The sequence below is a fragment of the Psittacula echo genome (genome assembly GCF_963264785.1).
Source record: "Psittacula echo genome assembly, chromosome: 5".
NCBI classification, from domain to species: domain Eukaryota; kingdom Metazoa; phylum Chordata; class Aves; order Psittaciformes; family Psittacidae; genus Psittacula; species Psittacula echo.
This window is the reverse complement of record NC_137739.1, coordinates 40,170,564-40,194,703: the sequence shown is the minus strand read 5'-3', so window position 1 is coordinate 40,194,703 and position 24,140 is coordinate 40,170,564. Positions and strand designations below refer to the sequence as shown.

Sequence of the window (24,140 nt, the reverse complement as noted above, 5' to 3'; positions counted from 1 at the left end):
GTGGCCAGTTTAACTGAGCAGTTTAATTGAACTGTGAAGTTATCCCAACATGTTAAAAATAGAATTCTGTTTCTAAAAGCTTTCAATGCAACTGGTCTAGCTAGTAAAAGTAAGTAGAATTCGGGGCTTCTTTCCTTTGCTGGCACCTAGACTTGATCTTTCTGTAATTTTTCTTATCAAGCTGCCAAGAGGATGACTTGTTTTAAAGGTTGACTGCTCATTGAAAGTAGACAAAACAAGGATAAGCAAAACCAGCAATGAAGGGTGAAGGTTAAATCCTCTGAACCACACTGCTCACATTAGGTCCCACCTGCAGCGTGACCATGAGGCAAAAACAATACTTGTGCTTCACCTTCAGAAGGAATGCTGTGCACACCCATCACTCATCCCGCTGCCAAGATCTTGGCTCTGTGCATTCAGGAGAGAGCAAACAATTTATAAGTAGTATTCTGTGAAGGGGGAACTATATGGATAAAACAAAGGCTTCTGACATACATGAGGATTGCCAGAATATCGTTTTGGCAACTGTCAAGTGTGGTGTTTAGAAGCAAGCCAGAAGCATTCCAAACATATTGAACACTTCCCTAAATAAACTGTGAAGTATCTAGGTTGAAGACCTGGTTTCCTGCAAGGGTGACACATGACATAACCGTGCTAAGCATCTTGAGCAACTGGAGAGCCTCAGACTGTCTGCCCCTGACATCTCATATCCTTGGTGCACCAGAACTACTTGAATCTGGTTTTCTTTCATGTCTTGAGCATATGACCTTCCAAAAATGACTTTTCCATGGGGACCTAGGAGTCCTGCTGTCACAAAGCAGGGGAAAATCAGAAAATGAATCATAATCCTTGGAAAATGTATGCATGCTTTCAAAGGGAACTTGGATCAAGTGATGTAAGTTGGCAGCTTCTGAAGGTCTAGTAAATAAACGGGCAGAGATTCCCCAAAGAGCTTAGGAAAAAGTCCTGCCATGTGCGAATGCATAATCTTTGGAGACAGCTGATTGTGGTTTAAGAGTGAGTAGGGAGTCTGGCCTGCATGGTTTCAGTGGAAGCTGATGTCTGCTTTGGGAAGCTCATGTAGAAGTGAACTACTACTGGCGCGAGCAGGGCTGTCCGTGTGCAGTGAGGGGAACTCATGCTGAAGTATTGCTGGGAATGCTCCTGGATGAGAAGTCTTCAAGAAAGAGAGTCGGGAATGGCTGTAACCTGGGAACAATAAGTCCTTTTTCCTTTGTTCATAGCATTCCCTAAGAGGGTGTGTGGCTGTTGACTTTGTGGCCATAGAGGACAGTTTATTTTTTTATCAGTATTTGTAGGTGTTTTTTCAAAGGGCACATTAAAAAGAAAACAAAAAAACCCTAACTCCTGTTGACAGATGTACTGTTAACAGAGAAGAATATCTTCTCCCCTACTTACCATATTTGTGGGAACTACTGGCTATAATAAATATTATCTTTGAAAACATCTCTGTTTAAATTTAATCCTCCCATAACCCTTCAGACTAGGCTGTGGCATGTGAAAATGGATCTGAAGTGTCCTCACTCCGTATGCTTGTGCTACTGGTGGCTTCTGCCTCCTTGTTTCTAGGACCCATTAAAGAAACCAGCTCATTCTTTAATGCTGTGTCTAAAGAGGGGGAGTCACTTTGATTAACATGAACCCGTGAATTGTTAAGCTATCTCCCTGAGAGTATGTCTCTGACAAATGTATGTGTTCTGCAATGCACTCCAGTTAACTTTTGGAGGTGGAGGCCTGAAGAGTTGTTATGAAAGCTGCTTCCCCCTGAGCTGTAGGTATAAGGAATGTGCTAAAACAAGAGTCAGCTTTCAGAGAACTGAATGTCTGTCTAAATAGCTTCCCAACCACCAACTCCCCTCTGGGAAGAAAGAATATCTTCTTATCTAGCCAGAATCTCTTTTATCTTCTAATTTTGCTACGGAAAAGTCAAGGCTGGGAACAAGTTTTGTAACTTGGCTGAAGCCTGAGGGAGGATCCTCACCTCGCAGGTGATACCTGTGCCCATTGTATCCTAACAATTCTGAGGGGGTTATCGATGCTATCTTTCCCTGAATGGTTTTGCTACCTTTGTGTCTCCTTCACATCCCACACTGAACTCTTTCAGCTTAGTAAGATGCTAGTGTAGGCATAACAACAGCAATTTACAGCATTCCTTATAAGGCAGCCCTGCGTCTCTGAAAAACACCTAATAACATGCGACTTGAGTGACTTGGTAGCTGGAAAGAGATGAGAAACTGCGCCTGACTTTAGAAGACAGGAGAGAAACAGTGCTGTGCTTTGGAGCAATCTATTAGTGAACTGAAGACAAGCAATAATTGATATCCCCTCCCCTCCAAAGATGTTATTGGTTTAGGTATCTCTAGCTTCTTGTCCAGAGACCAGAACTGGACTGTTGGTTTCTAGGTGCAACCTTTGGGAGAGGAAAACGTCTCTGGGGCAAGGTATCACGCCTCAGACGGCTCAGCAAATTCTGTGATGATTGCATGCCCTCTTCCATACCTTCCTGCCTGCAGCTGTGTCACTCAGCAAGGGCAGGGAAGGCCACCTTTAAAAGATACCTTGGTAAGACTTGCAAAGTTTGTTATACTAATGAGGCTTAATTAAATTGAAATGGGGAAGACAGACCTGTCTTGATCTAATCAGAAGGGCCATTTGTTGAAGATGATGTACTGTTTTGTCAGAGCTGTAATTCAGTGGTGAGCAGCAGGCTCTTAGAAGAAAGCAGCCAGCTGTTGGCCTGGAGTATAGGTTAGATGCTGGCCTCTTTCCATTGAATATGAACTTTAGATCCATGTGGGAGATCTGATTTTGAGAGAAGGGGGCAGATATACAGACTTGGCTTTCTTTACAAAGGACTTTTTTTTTTTTCCATGGTCTAATTATGGCCAGGAAGCTAGGGACCAGGTGAGGAAGGCTAAGGCCCAGCTAGAATTGAACTTGGCTAGGGATGTTAAGGATAATAGGAAGGGATTCTGTAGGTACGTAGTGAGTAAAAGACAGACTAGGGACAACGTAGGCCCCCTCTGGAAGATATTGGGAGAACTGGCTACCCTGGATTTGGAGAAGGCTGAGGTTCTTAATGACTTCTTTGCCTCGGTCTTCACTGGCAAAGTTCCTGACCGCACCACCCAAGTCTTGGAAGGTGAACACAGGGACTGTGAGAATGAAGACCCTAGGCCCACTGTAGGAGAGGATCTGGTTCGAGACCATCTTAAAAACCTAAACATGCACAAGTCCATGGGACCTGACGGAATCCATCCATGGGTCCTGAAGGAGCTGGCGAATGAAGTTGCTAAGCCTCTGGCCATCATATTCGAAAAATCATGGCAGTCAGGTGAAGTTCCTGATGACTGGAAAAAGGGAAATATAACCCCCATTTTCAAGAAGGGGAAAATGGATGACCCGGGGAATTACAGACCAGTCAGTCTCACCTCTGTGCCTGGCAAAATCTTGGAGCAGATTCTCCTGGAAGACATGCTAAGGCACATGAAAAACAAGGAGGTGGTTGGTGACAGCCAGCATGGCTTCACTAAGGGGAAATCCTGCCTGACCAATTTGGTGGCCTTCTGTGATGGGGCTACGAAACTGATGGACAGGGGCAGAGCAGTTGACGTCATCTATCTGGACTTGTGCAAAGCCTTTGACACTGTCCCACACAACATCCTTGTCTCTAAATTGGAGAGACATCAATTTGATGGGTGGACCACTCGAGGGTTAAAGAACTGGCTGGATGGCCTCACCCAAAGAGTTGTGGTCAATGGCTCGATGTCCGGCTGGAGACCGGTAACGAGTGGTGTCCCTCAGGGATTGGTGTTGGGACCGGTCTTGTTCAACATCTCTGTCGGTGACAGGGACAGTGGGATTGAGTGCGCCCTCAGCAAGTTTGCTGATGACACCAAGCTGTGTGGTTCGGTTGATACACTGGAGGGAAGGAATGCCATCCAGAGGGACCTCGACAGGCTTGTGAGGTGGGCTGATGCCAACCTTATGAAGTTTAACCATGCCAAGTGCAAGGTCCTACACCTGGGTCGGAGCAATCCCAGGCACTGCTACAGGTTGGGCAGAGAAGAGATTCAGAGCAGCCCTGCAGAGAAGGACTTGGGGGTGTTGGTCAATGAAAAAATTAACATGAGCCGGCGTCAGTGTGCGCTCACAGCCCAGAAAGCCAACCGTATCCTGGGCTGCATCAAGAGGAGCATGACCAGCAGGTCAAAGGAGGTGATCCTGCCCCTCTACTCTGCTCTTGTGAGACCTCACTTGGAGTATTGTGTGCAGTTCTGGTGTCCTCATCATAAAAAGGACATGGAACTGTTGGAACAAGTCCAGAGGAGGGCCACGAGGATGATCAGGGGACTGGAGCACCTCCCGTATGGAGACAGGCTGAGAAACTTGGGGCTGTTCAGCCTGGAGAAGAGAAGGCTGCATGGAGACCTCATAGCAGCTTTCCAGTATCTGAAGGGGGCCTACAAGGATGCCGGGGAGGGACTATTTATCAGGGACTGTAGTGACAGGACAAGGGGTAACGGGTTACAACTTAAACAGGAGAAGTTTAGATTGGATCTAAGGAAGAAATTCTTTACTGAGGGGGTGGTGAGGCACTGGAATGGGTTGCCCAGGGAAGTTGTGAATGCTCCATCCTTGGCGGTGTTCAAGGCCAGGTTGGATGAGGCCTTGGGTGCCATGGTTTAGTGTGGAGTGTCCCTGCCCATGGCAGGGGGGTTGGCACTAGATGATGTTAAGGTCCTTTCCAACCCTAACTATTCTATGATTCTTTAATTCTAATTATTGCTGAAGGAATTCCAGCAGGTGAGTGGCAGCATTCTCACCCCTTTCTGCATGGTAGGAGTTTGGTGTACAGAGCCTTGGCTCCTTGTCTGTGAAAGGTATGATAAATCTATAAGATGTGCTACAGGCGTAGTGGGGTAGCTTCACTTCTTCCTTTCCCCCTCCAAATGAAGCAAGAAACAAAAGGAAGCGGACACAGAGTTTATTGTAGCATCAGCTCCAGACTTGCCACATGGCAGTTTGAATGTCATCTTGAAATGATAATTCAAGGCAGGGGTGTATGCAGACAACTAATTCTTCTTTGGTAGAGACTAATTGACTTGAAAGATCCAAATTTTAAAGATAGCCCTTTTGTGAAGTGAGTATGAGCACAGTAGTGACACTGATCTAAGGAAACCCTCTTGTCACTAGCATGACTTCCAGGTTTAATGACAAATTACATATTCCCTCCCATAATGTAGCTTCTTTCTTTCTCCTGAGTAATTGGAAATGTGAGTCGTAGGTGTTTTGAGTTGTGTGTTTCTCTGGTCATTGCTGGTGTGTTGAGTTCATCTCAGAAATACGTAAGGATCTGAAAGTCATACAGCTTTACCTAGCAGTAGGAGTGTTAGCGCAGGTCTCCAGTCTGTTCTCACAGGTAGGAAAGGGTATAATACCCACCTCTGCACTGCTCAAATTTGTTTGGCGATATCCAGCAGTTCTGAATTTCTATGGGAAAGTTGGTTGAAAAAAAACCCAACCGAAAAACCAAATCTACAATATAGATACACGTTTAACTGAAGAAGCTGTATCTGAATGGGATTTTCCTCAATTAAAAGTATTCCCTTGGTCATGTGTAAAAAAACCCATTAATTTCTGCATTGTTGGTTGGTTTTGTTTTGTTTTCGTCCCCTGAGAGCTTTAGATCTTTGTGTAAGGAATAGCGTAATAGAAGTGTTGAAATGTGTCTCCATGTGGTTTTGGGGGGTGGGTCTGGTTTGAATTTTTTTTTGGGGGGGGGTTGGTTTTGGTTTTTTTTGTTGTTTGGTGGGTTTTTTTCTGTTTGTTTTGGTTATTTGTTTTTTGGTTTTTTTACTCCAATCATTCGCCCAGTTCTTTTTGTCTCACTTTTCTCCTTCCTTCTTTGTAAAACCAGTGCACACAGGTTTTTAGTGCCAACTTTCATTTGTGGGCATTGGAGTTACACATGTCAGTTACTGATCCAGGTTCAAAATTACTATTGGAGGTCTTGCAAACTAAAACCGTACTAGCTTTTGGGACGTGTTCTGCTGAGTCTTTTTCCTTCATTAAGGGTTGGAGTTTATCTTTGTGCTTTCTTGATTTCCCAGCTGTGCTTTGTATGTGTATGAGTCTAGTTTTGTTGTGACAGTGCCTGATAGGCTGTGACTGAATCCCTCAGTCCTCAGGTATGAGCAGTGTCACATCCTGCAGTTTTAATTGCTATGCTCTGTACTGTCAGAACATTATATACCTGAGGTTTGGGAGCTGGTTTACATTCCTCCTCATGAGCATGTGTTTGCCTGCGTGCTGGCTGGCTGTCAGGATTGCTGTGCCTCTCCAGGTGGCTGAAGAAGCATTTGATTTATTTATCCTAGCTGTTTAGTACAGCCTGCTGCGTCTTGGAGACCTTCTGAAAGGTGGTGGGGGTGTAGGAAGGCTGGCGCTCCTGAAGTTATTTTGAAACAAATTCTCCGGATGCTATATCCTCTGGGGTTGTCTTGAAAGGAAAAGCTAAAATTAATTGTAAGCTAGGCAGGCTTCACACCTGAAATATTAGAGGGTGAGTGAAAAGTAATGATTTCTCTAGAATGCAACACCTTTTAGTATTTCCTATGTAGAAGATTGCCTTTTCTGCTCCTGTTAGCTTGTGAACTGTGAATACTTGGTAGATTCCTTAATGACAGAATATGCAAAAGGTCGCTCTTGTTTGTTTCTGAATTTCCCTTTTTCTTCCCCTCCCCAGATGTTGTAGGTGTTTGGCTCAACGCTTACTGTTTTTTGTTTTTCTTTTTGTAGACTGAGGTGCTCCTGATCAACCAGATCTTTCAGGAATTTTCAAAACAGAGACTTTTGTGGGTAAAAGATGTGCCATGGAATGGTAGCACCAAAGAGCAACACAGGATCGTCTCTTGCCTTGACTAGCCATGGGTTATGTCTTCTGCTAGTTGTCTTTGGTACCTTTATCTTGGAAGCACAGGCCACAGGTAAGTGAAACCTTTGCATACACTGCAGGGAGGAGGAGATATATAAGTATGGAGGTGGCCTTATATTTTTATGGGGAAGCTGGTGATGGTTAATGCATTTGTACCCATCTTTTGGTACTTGCAGGAAAAATTCCATTGCTGCTTGTTAAGCAGATGGCAGTGTTTGAACTGAAAGTTTTATATATTAGTAAGTAAGTGGTTGTCCTTTACTCTGTGATTTTTTTCCCCTCCACTTTTATCATTTCACTGCAGTTGGGAGCACTTGGACCATCTCAAGAGCAAGGACCACGTTTTAGCTGAGTGAGATTTTCATGTAGACAATCTTACCTGTATGCCCTCTAGCAACTGTTCATGTGAAATAATTTTGAAAGCACTGTCTTCAGCTCTTTCCAGAGCTGATGAATCTGTTCAGTGTTCCCTTGTGTGCTATCTTCTGACGCCTCAGCACCTGCTAACTGCACCCCTCTGTTAGATCCTCCTTTGCAGTTTCAGTTTTTCCCCTCTCCCCTTTCTAACTTTTTGATATTTATCTAGTGGGCAAGTGTTGTGAATAATGTAAATAGCAGTGTGATGGGATGATATGTAAATGTCAGCAGAGATGAGGGGATCTGCCTTTTAGAAATGAAAGGAAGAAAAAAGTATACTGAATGCTCACAAGGTAGGTCATGATGTAAAGTATGTGCTTGTTTACCCAGTATACGCTGAAGTGTGTTTTCTCTCAGACCAGCCTTGCTGTAGCTTTTGTCTGTAAAGAGATGCCTAATCATAAGTGGCATGGGGTGGAAGAAATAACTTTGTGTTCCCTTGCACAGAACTTTGAAGGAGATTAGTTCTGAAAAGGCATGTATATTTGACTTCAGCATCTGTTGCAATGCAGACCTTTAGCTTGCCTTTGAAAATGAAACTTGAGTTCTTGACATACTCTAAAAAGTCTTATTTATTTGACATATCACGGCACCTGAAAATGTCCTGTGACCAACACTCCTCAGCACCAGTGAAGCTTGAATTGGCCTGTGTGGTAGAGCAGAATAAATGCTAGTTGCCACATGCACTCAAAGCCAAGGTGATCCTATATGGAAAAGTCTGCTGGTGCTGAAAACAGGAGGAGGAGTTGATCTCCTTTTAGTATTTCTGGCTCTTCGAGTTGGAAGGGAGAGGCTGCTGAAATCAGTATCCCAGACTTGTATGTCTTTCTGGCCTGATTTTGGCTTCATCGGTAATGAAAAGTGGGGAGTACACACGAGAGTGACAAACTGTCAAGAACACGTAGTGAGAATGGGACAAGATCTTTTTGGATCTGGTCTATCCTTGGTTTTTTCAAGTCCTGCTGTTACTGGTGATAACGTCACTGCTTCATTTCAGATACAAGTCTATCAGATATGCCTTCCAGCCCTGGGGCTGGAGTGCACCATCCCTATCTGAAACACCGATGACATTCTGTAGCACCTTCAGTTGAGTCTGTAATCAGTATGCAAATGCCTTGTGCTGCATGGGGCTGCTGCATGGGGAAAGGCAGCCACAAGACTGGCAAGCCTTCTTACTATCATTTTTGAGGCATCAGATCAAATTAACAAAAGCAGTAGTGAAGCATGTCAGAAGACCCAAGACTCTTTTCTGCATTGTTTCCCTTTCTGTGTTACTTTTGCTTCAGGACCTGAAACCAGCTGTGGAAAACTGATCAAGGCAGATCATGAGCTAAATAGCATTATAGTGGCTGGGCATGAACCATTTCCTGAAGGAGAAGTGAGAAAGTGAGTGCATGTCGAGAGGAGCTCAAGATCATAGCAGAGGGCAAGTCATGAAGGGGGAAAACATCCCAGGGAATGGCTTGCTGAGGAGAGCTTCCATGCACAGGTTTTGTGAGAGTGGGAGGTATCAAGCCAGCTGCTAGTTGCTGGGAGGGATGGGGGTGCTCAGCGATGTGTCATGGGCCTGGAGAGCTGCACCTGCAGCAGCACGCCAGCCGTGAGTAATGCTAATGAGCAAGTCAGCCGTGGAGCAGAGAGCCAGATGGAGAAACAAAGAACACTAGTGAGGCACTTGGAAAATCATCTTTCCCTCATCTTTGTCCCCCAACATCTTCACTTCATTACTTTACACAGCAAAATCTTTCAGAGCAGGCAGAGCAAAGCAACGCAACGTTAACATGAACCAACAGATTGTATTAAATCTCTTGGTGGTAATGCTTATCTTGAATAAGGGGCCAATGTGACACGCTCATGATTGCTACAAAAACTGAAGAATGTTCTCATAAAAAGACAGACAAGCATGGAGACAATGACTGGCTCAGCTCTCAGTGAGAAAGCAGAGCCTATGATTCATATGTTTAAAGCCATATGATGTATCTTGTATTGCAGTAATTTTGCTGTTTAGAAATTGTATTGCTTGAGTTCCAGGAGGCTTAGATATATTCATTTTGTGCGCAGGACTGTGTTCTCTTTGCCACTTGTTTAGTGCAGAGGGCAGACTCATTTCCAGTCAGCAAGCATCTGGTCTGTCCTCTGGTAATAAATTGATTTTTATTTATGCATGGATTTTAAAGAAGAATCTTCAGTGTGTTGTCTCAGGCAATCTATCCAAATATCCTGGAATGCCATGAGATGAGTATGGTAAGTTGCTTAGTCACTAAACACTGTAGAATTTGGAGAAACTGCTCCTTATTCACAGGAAGATATCCATGAATCCAAAAATAACCGCTGCACATATTTTAACACAAAACAAATGCAGCGTTTGGTGATGGGCAAGCAATGAAGCTGTGTCAGAAGAGGAGGATATATGGAAACTTCAGTGCTGTTCAGAAATGTATTTTGAGCCTTTATTGCTGTTTTGCCTTCCCCTGTCTGGGAAGTTCTCCAGGATTAGTTGGGGGAAGTAATGAAGGAATAAGAAGGCAAAGAGGCTTGGAAAGCAGGGACCTAAAATACTGATGCTTAGTTCTTCACTGTGTCTTCTGTTTTCTTTTGAGGGTTCATTTGGGATGTACCCTCGTGAAAGAGCCGGGATGCTTAGTGGATAGAGGTGGGGAATTTTTGACATGTTGGAGAGAAGCAATAACAGCCATTTTACTTTTCTACAGATAACGCTTCTCCATTCTTTCTTTCTTGCTGTCTTCCTCCAGTCTCTGGCCCTTAAGGTTATTGCCAAGCTCTCGGAGGCGTTGTGTTTATATCTCATTCACAATAGTCCTCCTATCTGGCAGCCTATTTTTGGAAGGGTAACAATGGATCAGAATAAGTTGTTCATTAAATTTTAACATGTAGTCTCTAAAATACTCTGAAGGCTTCCTATCATTTGTGTTCCAAATGGTGTTGGATTCATAACCAGCTCTGTCAGAAACCTATCAAAAAATAGGTTGGGCCTTTCATTATTGATAATAGTGTCACCTGGTTCTTGGAAATGCAAGTAAGGGTGTTGATAGAAGTATTGAACCTCCCAAATTAAGCAAATATTGATACCCATAAAGGAAGGAGTTTAAATATTAACCTTTGAAAATTATTATTAATGCAGGCTGAGTGAATCTAAGTCTGCTTAGGTTTAGCTGCAGCCTGATTTGTTGGCTGATCACATGTGAAATGCTATAAAGCTAGCTCTTTAATTTTTGGGATTGCCATTAAAGTGATAAATTGAGCTTGAATAAACTGAAATGACTTCATTCCTGTGTGTTGTCTCTGACGCAGATGCAGCCGATTTGCCACTTGCTGTTCTAAGGTCTTTTCAGTGCCAAGGTTATTCTGCACAGCTCTTTGATACTGCTGGTATTTGTTTGCATTGCACAGAACAGCTTGTTAGAGCACACTCCAGTCACTGAGCATGTTCAGACTTGTTCCTACTCTTTAGGAATCTGTGCAAAGCAGAGGTTTCCTTTGTTTCTGATTATGCAGCTGTAAGGAAGGCATTCGTGCAGCTATGGATGAATTCAGTGGTCATGCAAACAAGGACATTATAACATTGGATGGCCAGACAGAAATGTGGGGAGGTGTCATGCATGAACAGAGGATTGGATCTTGATTCTAACTTCCAAGCTTCATTTGAGTGTTGGTTTGGAGAAATTACAGGGTCAACTCAAAAGAGTGTGTAGCTCTGCATGGAAGGGCTACATGGGCAGAGAAGAAATTCAGAGCAGCCCTGTGGAGAAGGACTTGGGGGTGTTGGTCGATGAGAAAATGAACATGAGCGGGCAGCGTGCACAAGCACCTCAGAAAGCCAGCTGTATCCTAGGCTGCATCAAGAGGAGCGTGACCAGCAGGTCGAAGGAGGTGATCCTGCCCCTCTACTCTGCTCTCGTGAGACCTCACTTGGAGTATTGTGTGCAGTTCTGGTGTCCTCAACATAAGAAGGACACGGAACTGTTGAAACAAGTCCAGAGGAGGGCCACGAGGATGATCAGGGGACTGGAGCACCTCCCGCATGGAGACAGGCTGAGAAAGTTGGGGCTGTTCAGCCTGGAGAAGAGAAGGCTGCATGGAGACCTCCTAGCAGCCTTCCAGTATCTGAAGGGGGCTTATAAGGATGCTGGGTAGAGGCTCTTGATTTAGGGACTGTAGTGATAGGACAAGGGGTAACGGGTTCAAACTTAAACAGAGGGAGTTTAGATTGGATCTAAGGAAGAAATTCTTTACTGAGAGGGTGGTGAGGCACTGGAATGGGTTGCCCAGGGAGGTTGTGAATGCTCCATCCCTGGCAGTGTTCAAGGCCAGGTTGGATGAGGCCTTGGGTGACATGGTTTAGTGTGAGGTGTCCCTGCCCATGGCAGGGGGGTTGGAACTAGGTGATTTTAAGGTCCCTTCCAGCCTTAACTATTCTATGATTCTATGGAGAGAAGAGGAAGCAGTTTCAGGTGCAATTCCTCGTCTCAGTCCCTTTGGAGACTTCAGTAAGGGCAGAGTGGTACAGAAGAGCATGGTGAAGAACTGTGGAATAATGGCCAGGCTGCAAAGGTGGCTGAGAAGTGGTTGCAGACAGGCCCAAAACTACAGTATTCAGATAGTAATATTCTTACTGTTACTACACTGATCCAGGCAGTGATATTTAAGCAACTGATTTGAACAGATTAATAGGGATTTCAAGAAGCCACACCACTTGTTTATTTTTAACCAGTTCTAATGGTTGAAGTATGAATTAAAGCTGTGTGGTGTTTACCTACCTGCTGGATTAAACCACAGCAGCATAATAGTAATCCTGAATTTTCCCTTTGTCTGTCCTAGGTTGGCTCAGCAAATCCAAAGGACCTGCATGTGAGTAGACTTTTATTCACTGCTGTAATATGAGAAATGAGTGTGATGTACTGGTTAATGTAACTGGCTATGAGCTAGGATTCCCATCACACTTCTGTTGTGTTGGATAGGCTAAGGTCTATCTCTGTTTTCATTGTTGTCCATTGTATTTGGGAAAGATGACTGCCCTCAGTTTGAGAGAGGAAGGTCAAGTTTGTATGTTTCACTGTGCTTGAAGGGATTCCTGTGCCTTCTATAGCATTTAACTTCAAATTACTTAAGAAAACACAAATAGAATATGTATTTCATTAAAGCACACAGAGAGATGCTGCTTGTGAGAGTTTTGAGAGGCTGCCAGAGAGGATTGAGAGGACAGAGAGGGCAAACTGAGGCAAAACCCATTTTGTTTCCTTTAATCAAGAAAGATGAACATCTTATCACAGAGCATGACTCTGGATATATTCCATCAGATACTCCTGCTTCCTGTTTTTTATTTCTTGTGCTTGGAAAAAGTCTAAAGTCTTTCCAGTTGTCGATATATGTAAATGTGGGAAGAATTGGGAAGCGTATTTGGCTTCTGTATCTGTTCTAGGAGGAAAATAAGCTGCAGCTTGAGCTAGAATGAGAAAGATGCAGCTTGTAACAAGCTGCGGATAGTCAAAGAGTGATTGTAGGGAGCTGAAGGCACTTGTAGCAAGCTCAAAAGTGCTTGTACCTTTGTGAGAGTAATTGAAACTCAGTGACAGGAGCATGGCATTGTCTGAAGAGGTTGTACCTGCTTATCTGTGTGCACTGATCTGCATCTAAAATCCATTTTCTTTCTAATGAACTGAAGCCTCTGGGGAGTGTTCATCTTCCTCTGCAAGCAGAAATTCCCTTGGGGCTCTGCTTTTATGAAGTGTTATACTGGAGTTGGAGGACTAGTGAATTGCTTGGTTCCAGATGCAGTGGAAGGGATTTGAAGTAACTCCTTAGGTATGGTGCTGCTTAGGTGAGTTACAGGATGTGCTAGGTGGATTGGGCTTGTTGAAGAATAAAATTAGCTTTTTGGCTCAACCTAGTACAGTGATCCTTTTATTACAGAAGGGGGAGGAGAACTTCTGGAGTTCCTGTGCTGAGAAGACTGCCAGATCTCAAGAGGTGGTGGGCATGCTCTCACACTGCTGCGTACCTTGGCCTGGCTGGTGCTTGCTGGAGGTGCCTCCTGTGTTCCTTCTGTATAGGGCCAATGTTGTGAATGCAAGGATAAGTGCATTTATCTACTTGGTGTTAAAGGAAGCATTTCAGGAGAAGCAGAAGCCAAAGAATTGAACTGTAGGGTACCAAAAGGGCATCTTTATATCCTACAGGCTCAGCATTTTAGATCTACCCAGTCATCTTAATTCTATGCGTAAAATTTTTCTTGTTTGAGGTCAGAAAGAAACGTGACTCATGCTTTTGAGATATATCTTTGTCAGTAAAGGGAGAAGCATGTCTAATTTGAAAAATACTGTAGAGATAAGCATTTCTGGTGGGTGAACTTCTTGAATTTTCAGCTCACAGGTAGGGAACAAGCATGGTAGGCCTGATGCATGCAGAGCCATAACTTGTAAGCCAGAGGCTACTGCTGCTTTTCTGGCTTGAAGGAACATTTTCTATGTCCTGAGAAAAAGCTCAACACAGTGTATAATGAGTTTTGTGTCAGACATACCCTTAGGTGTCCCTAAAATTGTCCATCAGAGAATAAAACTGTTTTGTCATCCTACCAATTTTGTTGTTCAGGCAACTTTGCGTTCTCTTTTGCTTCTTTTTCAGCAGAGATATCAGCTGCTGAGACAACAGGTGACGTTCTTCTGGTTTAGGTAGAACTAGAACATTTTGAAGGAAATGGAGGTACCTGGAGACTATTAAGGCATAGAAAACAAGTGAGTGGAGATTTTTAGCAAGGTGGTAGAATAGACTGCAGGTGAATGAGGATCAGGGGGGAATAAGATCCTAGGAAGGAGAAGAAGGGAACAGAGCAGTGCAGCAAAACAGGGAGGTGAAGGCTTCCACAGGTGGAGTTGTGAAAAAGATCTTGGTGGTTTAAAAAAACAATTAGTTGTTTGATGGCTAAGTGTAGTGTAAGTCCTGAAAGAAGGTAGTGGTTTTGCTATGCAAGCAATTTAGAATGGTTGAGAAGAGTATGGCCTTGGGAGGAAGAACTCTAGTAGAAGTGTATATGGGTATGTTTGGTTTTTCATTTTTGGTTTTGGTTGGTTTTTTGTTTTTTTTTTTTTTTTTTTTTTTCTTAATACATCAGGATGCAGGATATGCCTTCACAATATCGGGCTTTCGAGGCTTTTCCATATGCAGCAGTACTGGCTAAAGAGACACTGACAGAGAGTTTAAGAATTTGAGGGTTAGGAAGTATGTGTGCCCTCCAGGGACTGAAGCTTCAAGGCATGAATCTCCTCAAGGCAGAAGCAGAGGAAAGTGAAGATGCTGGTTACTGGAGCACTGGCTGTGTCTGAATACAAGTACTTTCACATCATGGCTGGGGATCTGGTGGGGAGAGAAACTGCAAAAGACCATATAGCAACCGTATGTGAAACAAGGCATAGGGAGGAATTTCAAGTGGAGGTTGCTGCCATGTTTAGAGAAATATCTGTGACTTTCTCAGAAAGTTCTGCTTTTCTTAGTTTGTGTTCAAACTAAAGAGTTAAAAGCTGCTTTGCTCTCCCCCGTCATCCTGCATTTATTTGGCTGCTATACCCACTGTAGAGGAACCCTTCCTTGTAAACAAGATAAACCTGTTAAAGCTGCTAGACCCTGGATCCTTGTCAGCACCAAGGTATTTATTGGTCCCTACTCATGTGATGTTTTCCTGCTGGGTCCTGTGAGTCACCCTATGCATGGAATGAAGTTATATCAGAGTAGGTTAGGAACTTCTGGTGATGCTTCTCTTCTGGACTTCTAGCATCCTGGAAATTGATATCCAGGAGACTTACCTGATGCTGTGGAGACCTTTAGGAGTATGCTTCTAGTGTGTCACATAAAACTCACAGCTGTTGGTTTATCCTTGCTGGAAGAGAAGTGGTTTTTAAACGTTGTTTCCTCTGGCCCATTGCACTCCTATCTTCAGACCAGCTAACTTTGAAACTCAGAGTCCTGGGGATGTACCTGCTGAGTAACCAGTCTCCAGTAGTTCAAGGTTTAGACCTGCTGACGTGCTTCTTGTGAAGAGCCAGTACTGTCAGAGTTGAGCTGAGCCACATGTTATGCTGAAGCACATCTTTACTTCTCTTTAGCACAGGCAAAGAATCATAACTGTAATGATCTGTATTATACTAAAGCTAGCACTTCCCTTCTGCTGGTGGTTTTCTTTCCTTAGAAAAAGTAACTTTTGAATCCTCCTGGGGATCAGCCTTCAGGTTTCATTGTAAACACTTTTTTAGGCACAATTAACTTAGGTTGTATGATACTAAGAAAATATAAAGGTTTTGTGATTTGAGTAGTTAGGTTCAACTGTGACTTTTATCTCAACTGGGAAAATTATTCATTGTTTTATATGTAAGCTGAAAAGCCTGAGGATAGCCGCAAGTTGCAATGAGTTTGCCTCTGACTGCAACTCTTAATGAAATTCATTAAAATGGCAAGTTTGTTTTTCCAGTTGTATACTTTTAGTCTACCATTTATTTGTCTTTCCCAACAAGCTAGTTTTGTTGCAAATGTTGTGGTCAGCAGCCCAAAGCAGAAGTTAGTCTTGCTGCAATGTAGAAGTATGATGTCCTTGAGCTACTGTAACTTTAACGTTCGTGCCTTTCTGGTTTGAATTTCTTTATTTGTATTTACTTCTCAAATACTTGAATGTCAGCTTTAAGTTGATGGTTTGCACTTTGGTGGTGGCTGTTTCCTCCATGGCATTTAGTAAGCTAGACTCCACTTTTGCAGTAGTTTGGAGAGATGTACAGTGCTGGGAGAGCTGAGCTATCAGTGTTGCTTTGGTCATGTTTGGTCCCACTTTAACCAGCTCTTTCCAGTCATAAGCTGATTCCATGTAAGAGTTGAGTTTGGATGGGTAGTGGGGGGAATGGCATGAGTGAAAGGGGATGTTGCAGCCTGCCAGCTGGTATGCAGGTGGGGCTGCTCTTAGCATCCTTGATTCTTGCTGTCAGTAAAACCAAGAGAGACTGGTAGAAGCTGCTAATTAGGGGTGTTGTGAGGAGATTAATTCTCTTGACTGCAGTCAGGTGAGCAAAGGTTTGACTACTGCATACCTCTGGCCACCTCCCACTTGTTTGAGGCAGGTCAGGAGTATTTCACGCTTGGCTGTGTCAGGTGCTGTGGAGAGAGTTGAGAGGATGAAAATGAATGCCTGTTCTGCATCCTCTCCCAGCAGGGAAGCATCTGTTGCTAAGTCTGCTTCCATTCGTTGAACTCTTAATTAGTTTCTTGGAGAACATTCTTCTCCTGACATTGGTTGGTTACTAGCACCAAGGGAAGGTGCCTGCAGAACTGAAGCTTTTGTAACTTTAATTTAAAAATTATTTGGATTTGGTGGCAGCATTTCAAAGCTGCCTGCCTGTGTGCACCTTGCACAGACAACACCAAACACATCTCCCTTTCTGGAGCAGTCTGTCACCTTTCTTCTTTCTGTGGGAATAGAGGTTGACCTCTTCATTAAATGCAGTACTTCTCTATAGGTAGAAGTTCAAACACCTGAGCAGCAGTGGGATGACTGAACTTCTAAGGTGACAAGAAGTTCCTGTTTCTTTTCCAGCAGAAGTATTTGGGCTCTCATGTATTATTTCTGTGGTGTTAAAGCTTCATCCACTCTCATAGTAAGGTGGGAATCACTGTAAATGCAGCAGTGTTAGTGGAAGGCAAATGCTGTTTCAGTCTTAAGCTTGATTTTCCAGTTAAGCTGTATTTCACCTAATGTAAAACTTAGCTTATTTACTTCTCGCCCATTGTGGTGGTGGTCTCTCTGTCAGTTGTTATATATCATGTGGTGGCAGGATGAAATCTGTGGTGCCTGATCCGATCTCTGACCTCCCCGCAGCAAGTAGTTCGAGTTGCTTTTGCAGGGAAGTTGATGGCTGTCCATCCCTATGGGGTAGCTTTCTTCATGGGAGGGATTCTTCGCCAAGGCTAAGCTGGTTCAGGGGGTTGTGAGGATAGATGTATGTATGTTGATTAGTTTCTTTGAGCTCCCCTGTCCCAGTATCTGTTGTGCCCAGTTTAATGACCAGCTGTAGCAATTTTTACTCCTGTACAGTTGTTCAGCAGTAGCAAGAGCGCAGTTGGGGACCTTCTGCTTTGCCTTTTTTCAAGTCTTCCCCGAGCCTGTCTTTGTTCCGGTGTGTTTGGAGAGCACAAGGCCATGGTGTACGTCTGCTGTGCCCCGGGCCCCTGCCCCGCACGCATCAATTCATCAGCTTGATCTTTCCACCCTGGCTCCTCAGGTGGGTCGAATGGCAGCTGCAGCTCCTGTCAGGCGTGATGCCGGGCAGGGAGCTTTAGGGAGGAGAGTTACAAAAGACCCAGCTTAAATCATCTGTGTAAGGGCACAGCAGAGGCTCTGTCGCCCAGGCCTCACCGCTTGTCTTCTGGTGCTATGGTTGTAATGACATTAGCATTTAAAAAAGGGGATTACCACAGCCCTCTGGTTCTGAGGGGAGGATATTTTGGCTGTTATTTGAAAAGCTGCTTTCTGGCTATCTCTCCTTTTGTTTTTCTTGCATGTAGATCCTGAAGGGTTGGTGAAGGTGGTTGCACCATGTTAATAGTGGATTGTTGCTGCTGTTTGTTGGCCTAAGTGTGGGCTGGTAGATGTGAAGTTGTCACTTTCTTGCAGATTTGGAGAAACTGTCTTGAGAATTTCCTAATGGAAAAGTTAAATTAAACGGCCTGTGTTGGGGTTGCAACTGTATGATGAAGTATCCTGAAGTCATGCTTATAGGAAGAAGTTAAGGTAGTTTGTCTCGTGCATTTCAACCAGAGGAAATGGGCAGCACAAGTCCTATTCATTGCCTGCCTGTCACACCTCTTGTGATACCAAAAAAGCGCTTTCTCTGCTCAGGCATATGGTTTTACGATGGTTCCTTGGGAAAATGATGGTGTTTTTATAAGGTGGCCTTAAAAAACAAAAATTCCTCTAGTGAAACTAAACTCCTGACGCTTGCAACTCCAGTGCATTACTGTCACCTCAGATCAATGTTCACCTGCTCTTCATTTTTCAGTGAGTTCACTTTCTCTTTATGATGTTGCTTGTGCTGGAAATTTGCATTAAGGCCCTATTTAAACTAGGGCCCTAGTGGAAAATCCCCAGAGCTGCTATCTCCTCTCCAGTTCCATTAGCTGTAGAAATGATGGGTCAGGCCAGGCAGGTTGGTCATCTAGTCCCTGGGGGAAGAGAACAAAGGACGTTGTCTTGTTTGCGTACCAGAGATAGGCAAGAGTACTTTGTGCAACCTTTTCAACCATGTGTGGGTCCTAAAATTAGTAGCTGACCCATAGTATCCAAATTAGGAGCTCCTTGGCTTGATTGTGTGTGCGTGGTTGGAGGGCATGTAGCAGAAAATGTTGGTGGCTGCCTGGAGCCTTGACCTGAGTAGTATTGCTAATACTGTGTGTATTGAAGTGCTGAATAAGAAGGGAGAGGTGTGTTTTGAAGAGATGTTACTAGATGCTTAAGTTGAAGTCTTCATACGCCTTAGTCTTTGCGTGTGCCGATAAGGACTTGCATGGTCATGTAGGGCATAGCTTATTAAGTGGTTTTGCAAAGCAATGCTGGTTTGAGTCAGGGCCTTCCCTTGCTCTGGGTGCTGCTGGGAGCAGCCTTGAGCTGGGACTCCCGAAGTGAGTCCTGGCTCCTGTGCAGAAACAAACAGCCAGAGGTCAGCTGGAAGAGCTGCATAGCTCTTTGAGAGGTGGCAGGCCTGGGCCATAGATAAGCTGTCTCTCAAGGCATCAGGGAGGAGCAGAAGTACAGTTTTCTCTGTAAACACAGTGTGGGGTACTTGGTGTGCTGAGGAAGGGAGATATTTGACTTTTCCATGTGAAAAGAGGAACTATGGAAGGCCTTCCAGGAGTGTGGTGGCTGCTGACGTGTGTGTTTATTCAGCGTATTTCTAACTCTGCCAGTTTCCAGGCCTGTTCTGAGCTGTGTATGTTGGTAGAGCACGCATCTGTCCATAAGCTTCAACGAGGGTGGAGTCTGTGTCTACACAATAAGATGTCAGCAAGGACGGTGGAGCTTTTGGGTGCCCTGTGCCTCAGATGTGCTGGACAGGAAGCACAAAGCAGCAGAGACGCAAGTCTCTGTGGTCACTGTCTTGTCCTGGCCCTTTTTCAGGCTCTGCAGATGCACCAGCAGACACAGCTATGCAAATCTGCCAGCTGTCTCCTTGGGAAGTTAGTCACTGAGTCGCTGTGCAACCAACTGTATTTGCACAGGCTTTTGAATTTGCATTTAAACTAAGCTGCTGTGCATCTTTGTGTGGCCGGTTTTGGGATGTGTGAGTTTCTGCTTCCTCTTTTCAAAGCACCTTTTCTGGCAGTGATGTTAGGAATTAAATATTCAGAATTATGGTGGAAGCAGGCTGGAGAGAAAACTGTAAATCTAAACGTTGTGAATGGAAAACCTGAGAACTAAAGAATGCACAAAACAACAAACAGCCTTGATTCTGAGGGGCTGATCAAAATTTGGGTTTACTTGGTGGGGGGACACCTTCTGTCATTCTCTCCAGTCTCATGGCAATTACTGTTTCAAGGCTTGCAAGAGAAAGATAAGGGCTGCAAAAATTAGAATTAATAAGTGCCGGTCATAATGTTTAGTGGTATAAGACCATTTATAATTATGGAGCAGGAAGAGGGGAAAAAAGCATGAAGGAGAAAGTAGTTTTATTTCCCTTGCTCCTTGTTTGGTTTAATGAATTTAATTACTTGGAAATAGCTAGTAGCAAACTGGTGGGCTTTTCCAAATGTGCTTTTAACAAGACAGCAAATTTTAAAAGAAGGAGAGGCAATTCAGTAAAAATAATTGAAGACATAAGAACTTAACTGCTGTATCCCCCATTGCAAGTGCTTTGTGTCAGTAGATGTTAAGAGAACTGAATTAATATGCCTCTGATGTACTGGGAGGGAAGAAACCAGGGCAAGAAGACACAATTCTAAATGCAGGGAAGCAAGTGAGATACCGACTTTCAAATAGATCCTTATAATAAAGTTGTTCGTTCTTTTGTTCCTGTCAGCATGAAATAGAGACAAATATGGCAAGGAAATGGCTGAGCAGAGTAATGGGATTCTGTGTAACAAGCAGCAAGAGTGCATGAGGTGAGAGAAAGGAGATAGGGCAGAATGCCAAAAAAGGAATTTTGTATAAAAAAAGCTTGTGTCAGAAATTCCTCCCTTCTTGATGGTATAGTTTAGTTTCCATTAAATTGTTTGCTCTTTTGTCAGCTTAAACTGGTCTTTATAAAGTGATACGGTGGCTAAGCAAGTAAATAGCAAAGAAAAATTGTGTTGCATCTTCTTTAAATTAGAGAAGATACCTGGTGGGATGGCTCTGGTGTCGGATATATTTACCATCAAATGAAATTTTCCAAAGTGCTTGTGTCCTACTGGTACTAGCTGTTTGGGAGAGAATGTCTCAAGTCATGCGAGCACTGCTGAAAATTTTGCCCAGTGTGTTTTAACAATCTGAAAGAGGGATTTAGTATCCTGCTGCTTAAATTTGCACGCAATGCAGTACTGAAGGAGAGCTGCAAAATTCCAGTGATGACTTGAGTAATCCAAGACTACTCTGAGTGACAGAGCAACTGAATAACATCTGGAAATCGATGAACAGAGTTGCTTCAGGAAGGCAGGATAGAGCCATATGCCTTTTCATTTCCTCTTGGTGGCTATGTACCCCCAGACAGTAGTAATTATCTGTAATAAAAAGTCTACCAGCAGCACAAAAGAGCTTCATATTTCCAGCTTGTCCAGTTCTGTGATGAGGACAGACACATTGTCAGAGATGTCTGGGCCCTGAATACTGATGGAGGGAAGCTTAATTCTCCAGATGCAATTCTACCTGAAAAGATGCTTCTGTGTTCCCAGTTTGCCCAGTAGCAACAGGCTTTTCTGTTACCTTCAGCATTGGTATGAGCCCTAATGTGAGGACTCCCCAGGGCGTAGCTTATTAGAAACTAGTATGCTGAATAAAGCAATTTTATGCAGCAATGGTGAGACATTTTTGTTTATTGTGGTTTTCTTGGAGATATTTTTTGTCAAGTCATCAAACGAAGTGTTCGAAAGCTGCATGCTGTGTTTTGGTCAGTCTCCTCAGGTGCTCAAATATGGAACAAGCATGTCCCCTGACTGGAGCCAATAGAGATGGTATAAGACAGAAGTAGCTGTTTATTCTTGTCCTTGAAGCACCTCCTGCAAAACCATCCTTCCTGTTATGTGGGGTCCTGCAGCCCCGGAGATCTCGACTACAACATAGCTCTGTCTTTACAGGATTTTTGCGCTTCCAGACAGCTCACTTCAGCCTAGTAGGCTGTGATTGCTCAAGAGGATTTCCATGTTCCCGGTGGTGTGAACCTTGTTTTTAAATGTTTTAACCGTTTTTCTGAGGAGTGCCAGATCCCTAATTTTGTACCTATATTTGCATGACCTCCTCTCAGAGTGGAGCATTACAGAAAAACTACTTATCTGGGAATTTTTTGCAGAGTCTAGGCTGGAAATCTGTTGCAAGTAAATGGGTTAGGGTGGGATTAGAAGTTTCAAAGCAGTAGTCTTCAGAACGTGTAATAATAATGCAGGTAGTTCTGCCTGCAACATGATGACAGCTTCTTACTTTCAGCCTGCTTTAATTGTGCAAAAAAGGAGCTTTAAATGTGTTTTTGCTTTCCAGTGCAAGCAGTTTCCATAATTGTCAAAGGTGTGTGCCGCTGAATAAGAAGTTATATGATACAAACAGGTTCTACTATGGAGGAATGCTCTTGTTGGAGTACATTCTACACACTGGGGTGATATTCCTTGCCAGTGTGGAGCTGAAGAGGAGTGGGAAGGGATAACTTCAGAAAGTACAGCTATTGAGAAGAAAACACAGGTGCAGTTGTGTAGCTTGCTCTTCCCTGCCATGGTACTGCAGAAGGGACACTAGGCCTGCCACTGTGGTTGTTGCAGGATAGTGTGGGTTCAGCATCCTTCCAGAGCAGCAGAAGAGATATTGTGACTTGGTTTCTGTTTACCCTGTGAGCTAAAGTGTAACTGTCAACTGCCTGATTGTCTCTTCCACCCTGAGAATAAGAGTGATAGCGACAGCTTTGATGTGCAGTAACTATGTTGCTGTGATTTGCATTCATGGCTTTAGGTTCTGATGCTTGTGGGGGCAGGGCTATGAAAGTAGATCATGGCATTTAATATGACAGACACCTCCACGCACATTATTAATGAAGCTATACCAACTGGGAAGAAAATGGGGAGGAAGAAGTCCACTTTTATAGTCCAGGTGACTTCTTCCAGTGCTTGGGAGGCCTTTGCCCTCTTTGTCCTCAGGCAGGATATGAAGAAAAAAAGAACAGAAACGAGCAGTGGGACTGTTCTGTTTTTTTATGAACATCCTAGTTTTCTAAACACTAAATTCCATTTCTGCTTCTTGGGAAGTCACCTTTATGTCTGGTGGGAGTTGACACGGTATAATGGTGTTTAGCCACAGAATGGCCTTTTGCAAAATTGTAGCATCAATTTAAGAACTGAGAACCTATTTTAAGGTTTGTTGCTGGGTAACCCTTTGGGAGAATAAAAATCTATTTCTTGGCAGGTCTTGAACATGAATTTTTGAAAGACTAACTTTGAAATCCCTGGGTACGTGGTGACAAGATCCAGAGATTTCAGGAAAGCGCTTTTTGTGCTTTGATCCTCGCATAAGATCCTCTTGCGAGATTTTAGAAGGCTCTTGCTTGCATGCACAGAGGGAATGTGGTGTTAGCTGGAGGATGTGTGGTCAGACTCCAGCTGAGTGCTCTGACCAGTGAGAAGAGATCTGGGAGGAGGGAACACAGAGGAATGATTAGTTTAGATTGTGCTGTTCAGTATTTCATTAATACCCTGATGAAAGATACAAATTACTATGAGGAAGTTCAGCTGGAAGTAGATACTTCATTCTTTCCCAAACTTGAGCTACTTTCCACTGAGGCTGACTGAATGTAGCTATTCTTATGAGTAGTATCCTAGATACTTAGTGTGGGTAAAGTAGTTTTTTCTAAAAAGGGAATAGAAAAGACAGGGGTGGATAAGGGGCAGAATAAAGGATGGCACTGCAGGCTGACATGATCAACACTGTGAAACTGAATGCAGCAACCACCTTTGGACAGTCTTTGACTATAATTGTGTTGGCAATGGGAAGAAAGTTCTGATGGTGTCTGCACTTGATGGAATGTATCTGGTGAGAGGGAGTAACTGCTGTATGCTGAGCAAACTGTATGGGGGTGGAAAAGATTGGAAGAATGGAAAACTACCAAAAGTTTCAAAGAAGGATTTGGGGAATTGTTTTACTGCCTCTTGTCCTGGTAGCTCCCTGCTGCCTGCTAAACGTAGCTCTGCAGTGTCTGTTGCCTTACCACTAAGATAGTGTTTTTTCTGTTATTCCCTTCCCCTAAAAGACTTCAAATCCAATTTTCCCCAGTCATATAAAGGAGAGGGGAAAACATGCTAACAAAGCCAGGAAAGCTCTGGGTGAAGGATATAATGTTTCTGTGTTTAGTATCAGAATGTCTTTGTAATACCTGCTGTAGATCTGTAGGCTTCCTAAACAGTATATGTTCAAGACACCATGTATTCCTTGCAAACTTGACTGAAGTGATCAAGTCTTGGTTTGGAGCTCTCCGATTTCTGTTTATGTTGTTACCCCTGTAATGCTTGTTCTTCCTAATTAAATGTGTGTGCTGTTATATGAAATTCT

At 43.6% G+C, this 24,140-nt stretch overlaps 1 protein-coding gene across 10 annotated transcripts in view; it reads left to right on the top strand.

Moving 5' to 3' along the window:
- Positions 1-24,140, top strand: part of SUSD6 (sushi domain containing 6) — an 86,778-nt gene that overhangs the window by 32,617 nt on the left and 30,021 nt on the right. For 9 of the 10 annotated variants that reach the window (XM_080618966.1, XM_080618964.1, XM_080618968.1 and 6 more), the window contains 2 exons: positions 6,823-7,010; positions 12,215-12,244. In XM_080618966.1, the coding sequence (XP_080475092.1) occupies positions 6,890-7,010; positions 12,215-12,244 (151 nt within the window). In that variant the 5' untranslated portion in view covers positions 6,823-6,889. The remainder of the gene's footprint in view (positions 1-6,822; positions 7,011-12,214; positions 12,245-24,140) is intronic. The other variant, XM_080618962.1, reaches the window with a different exon arrangement.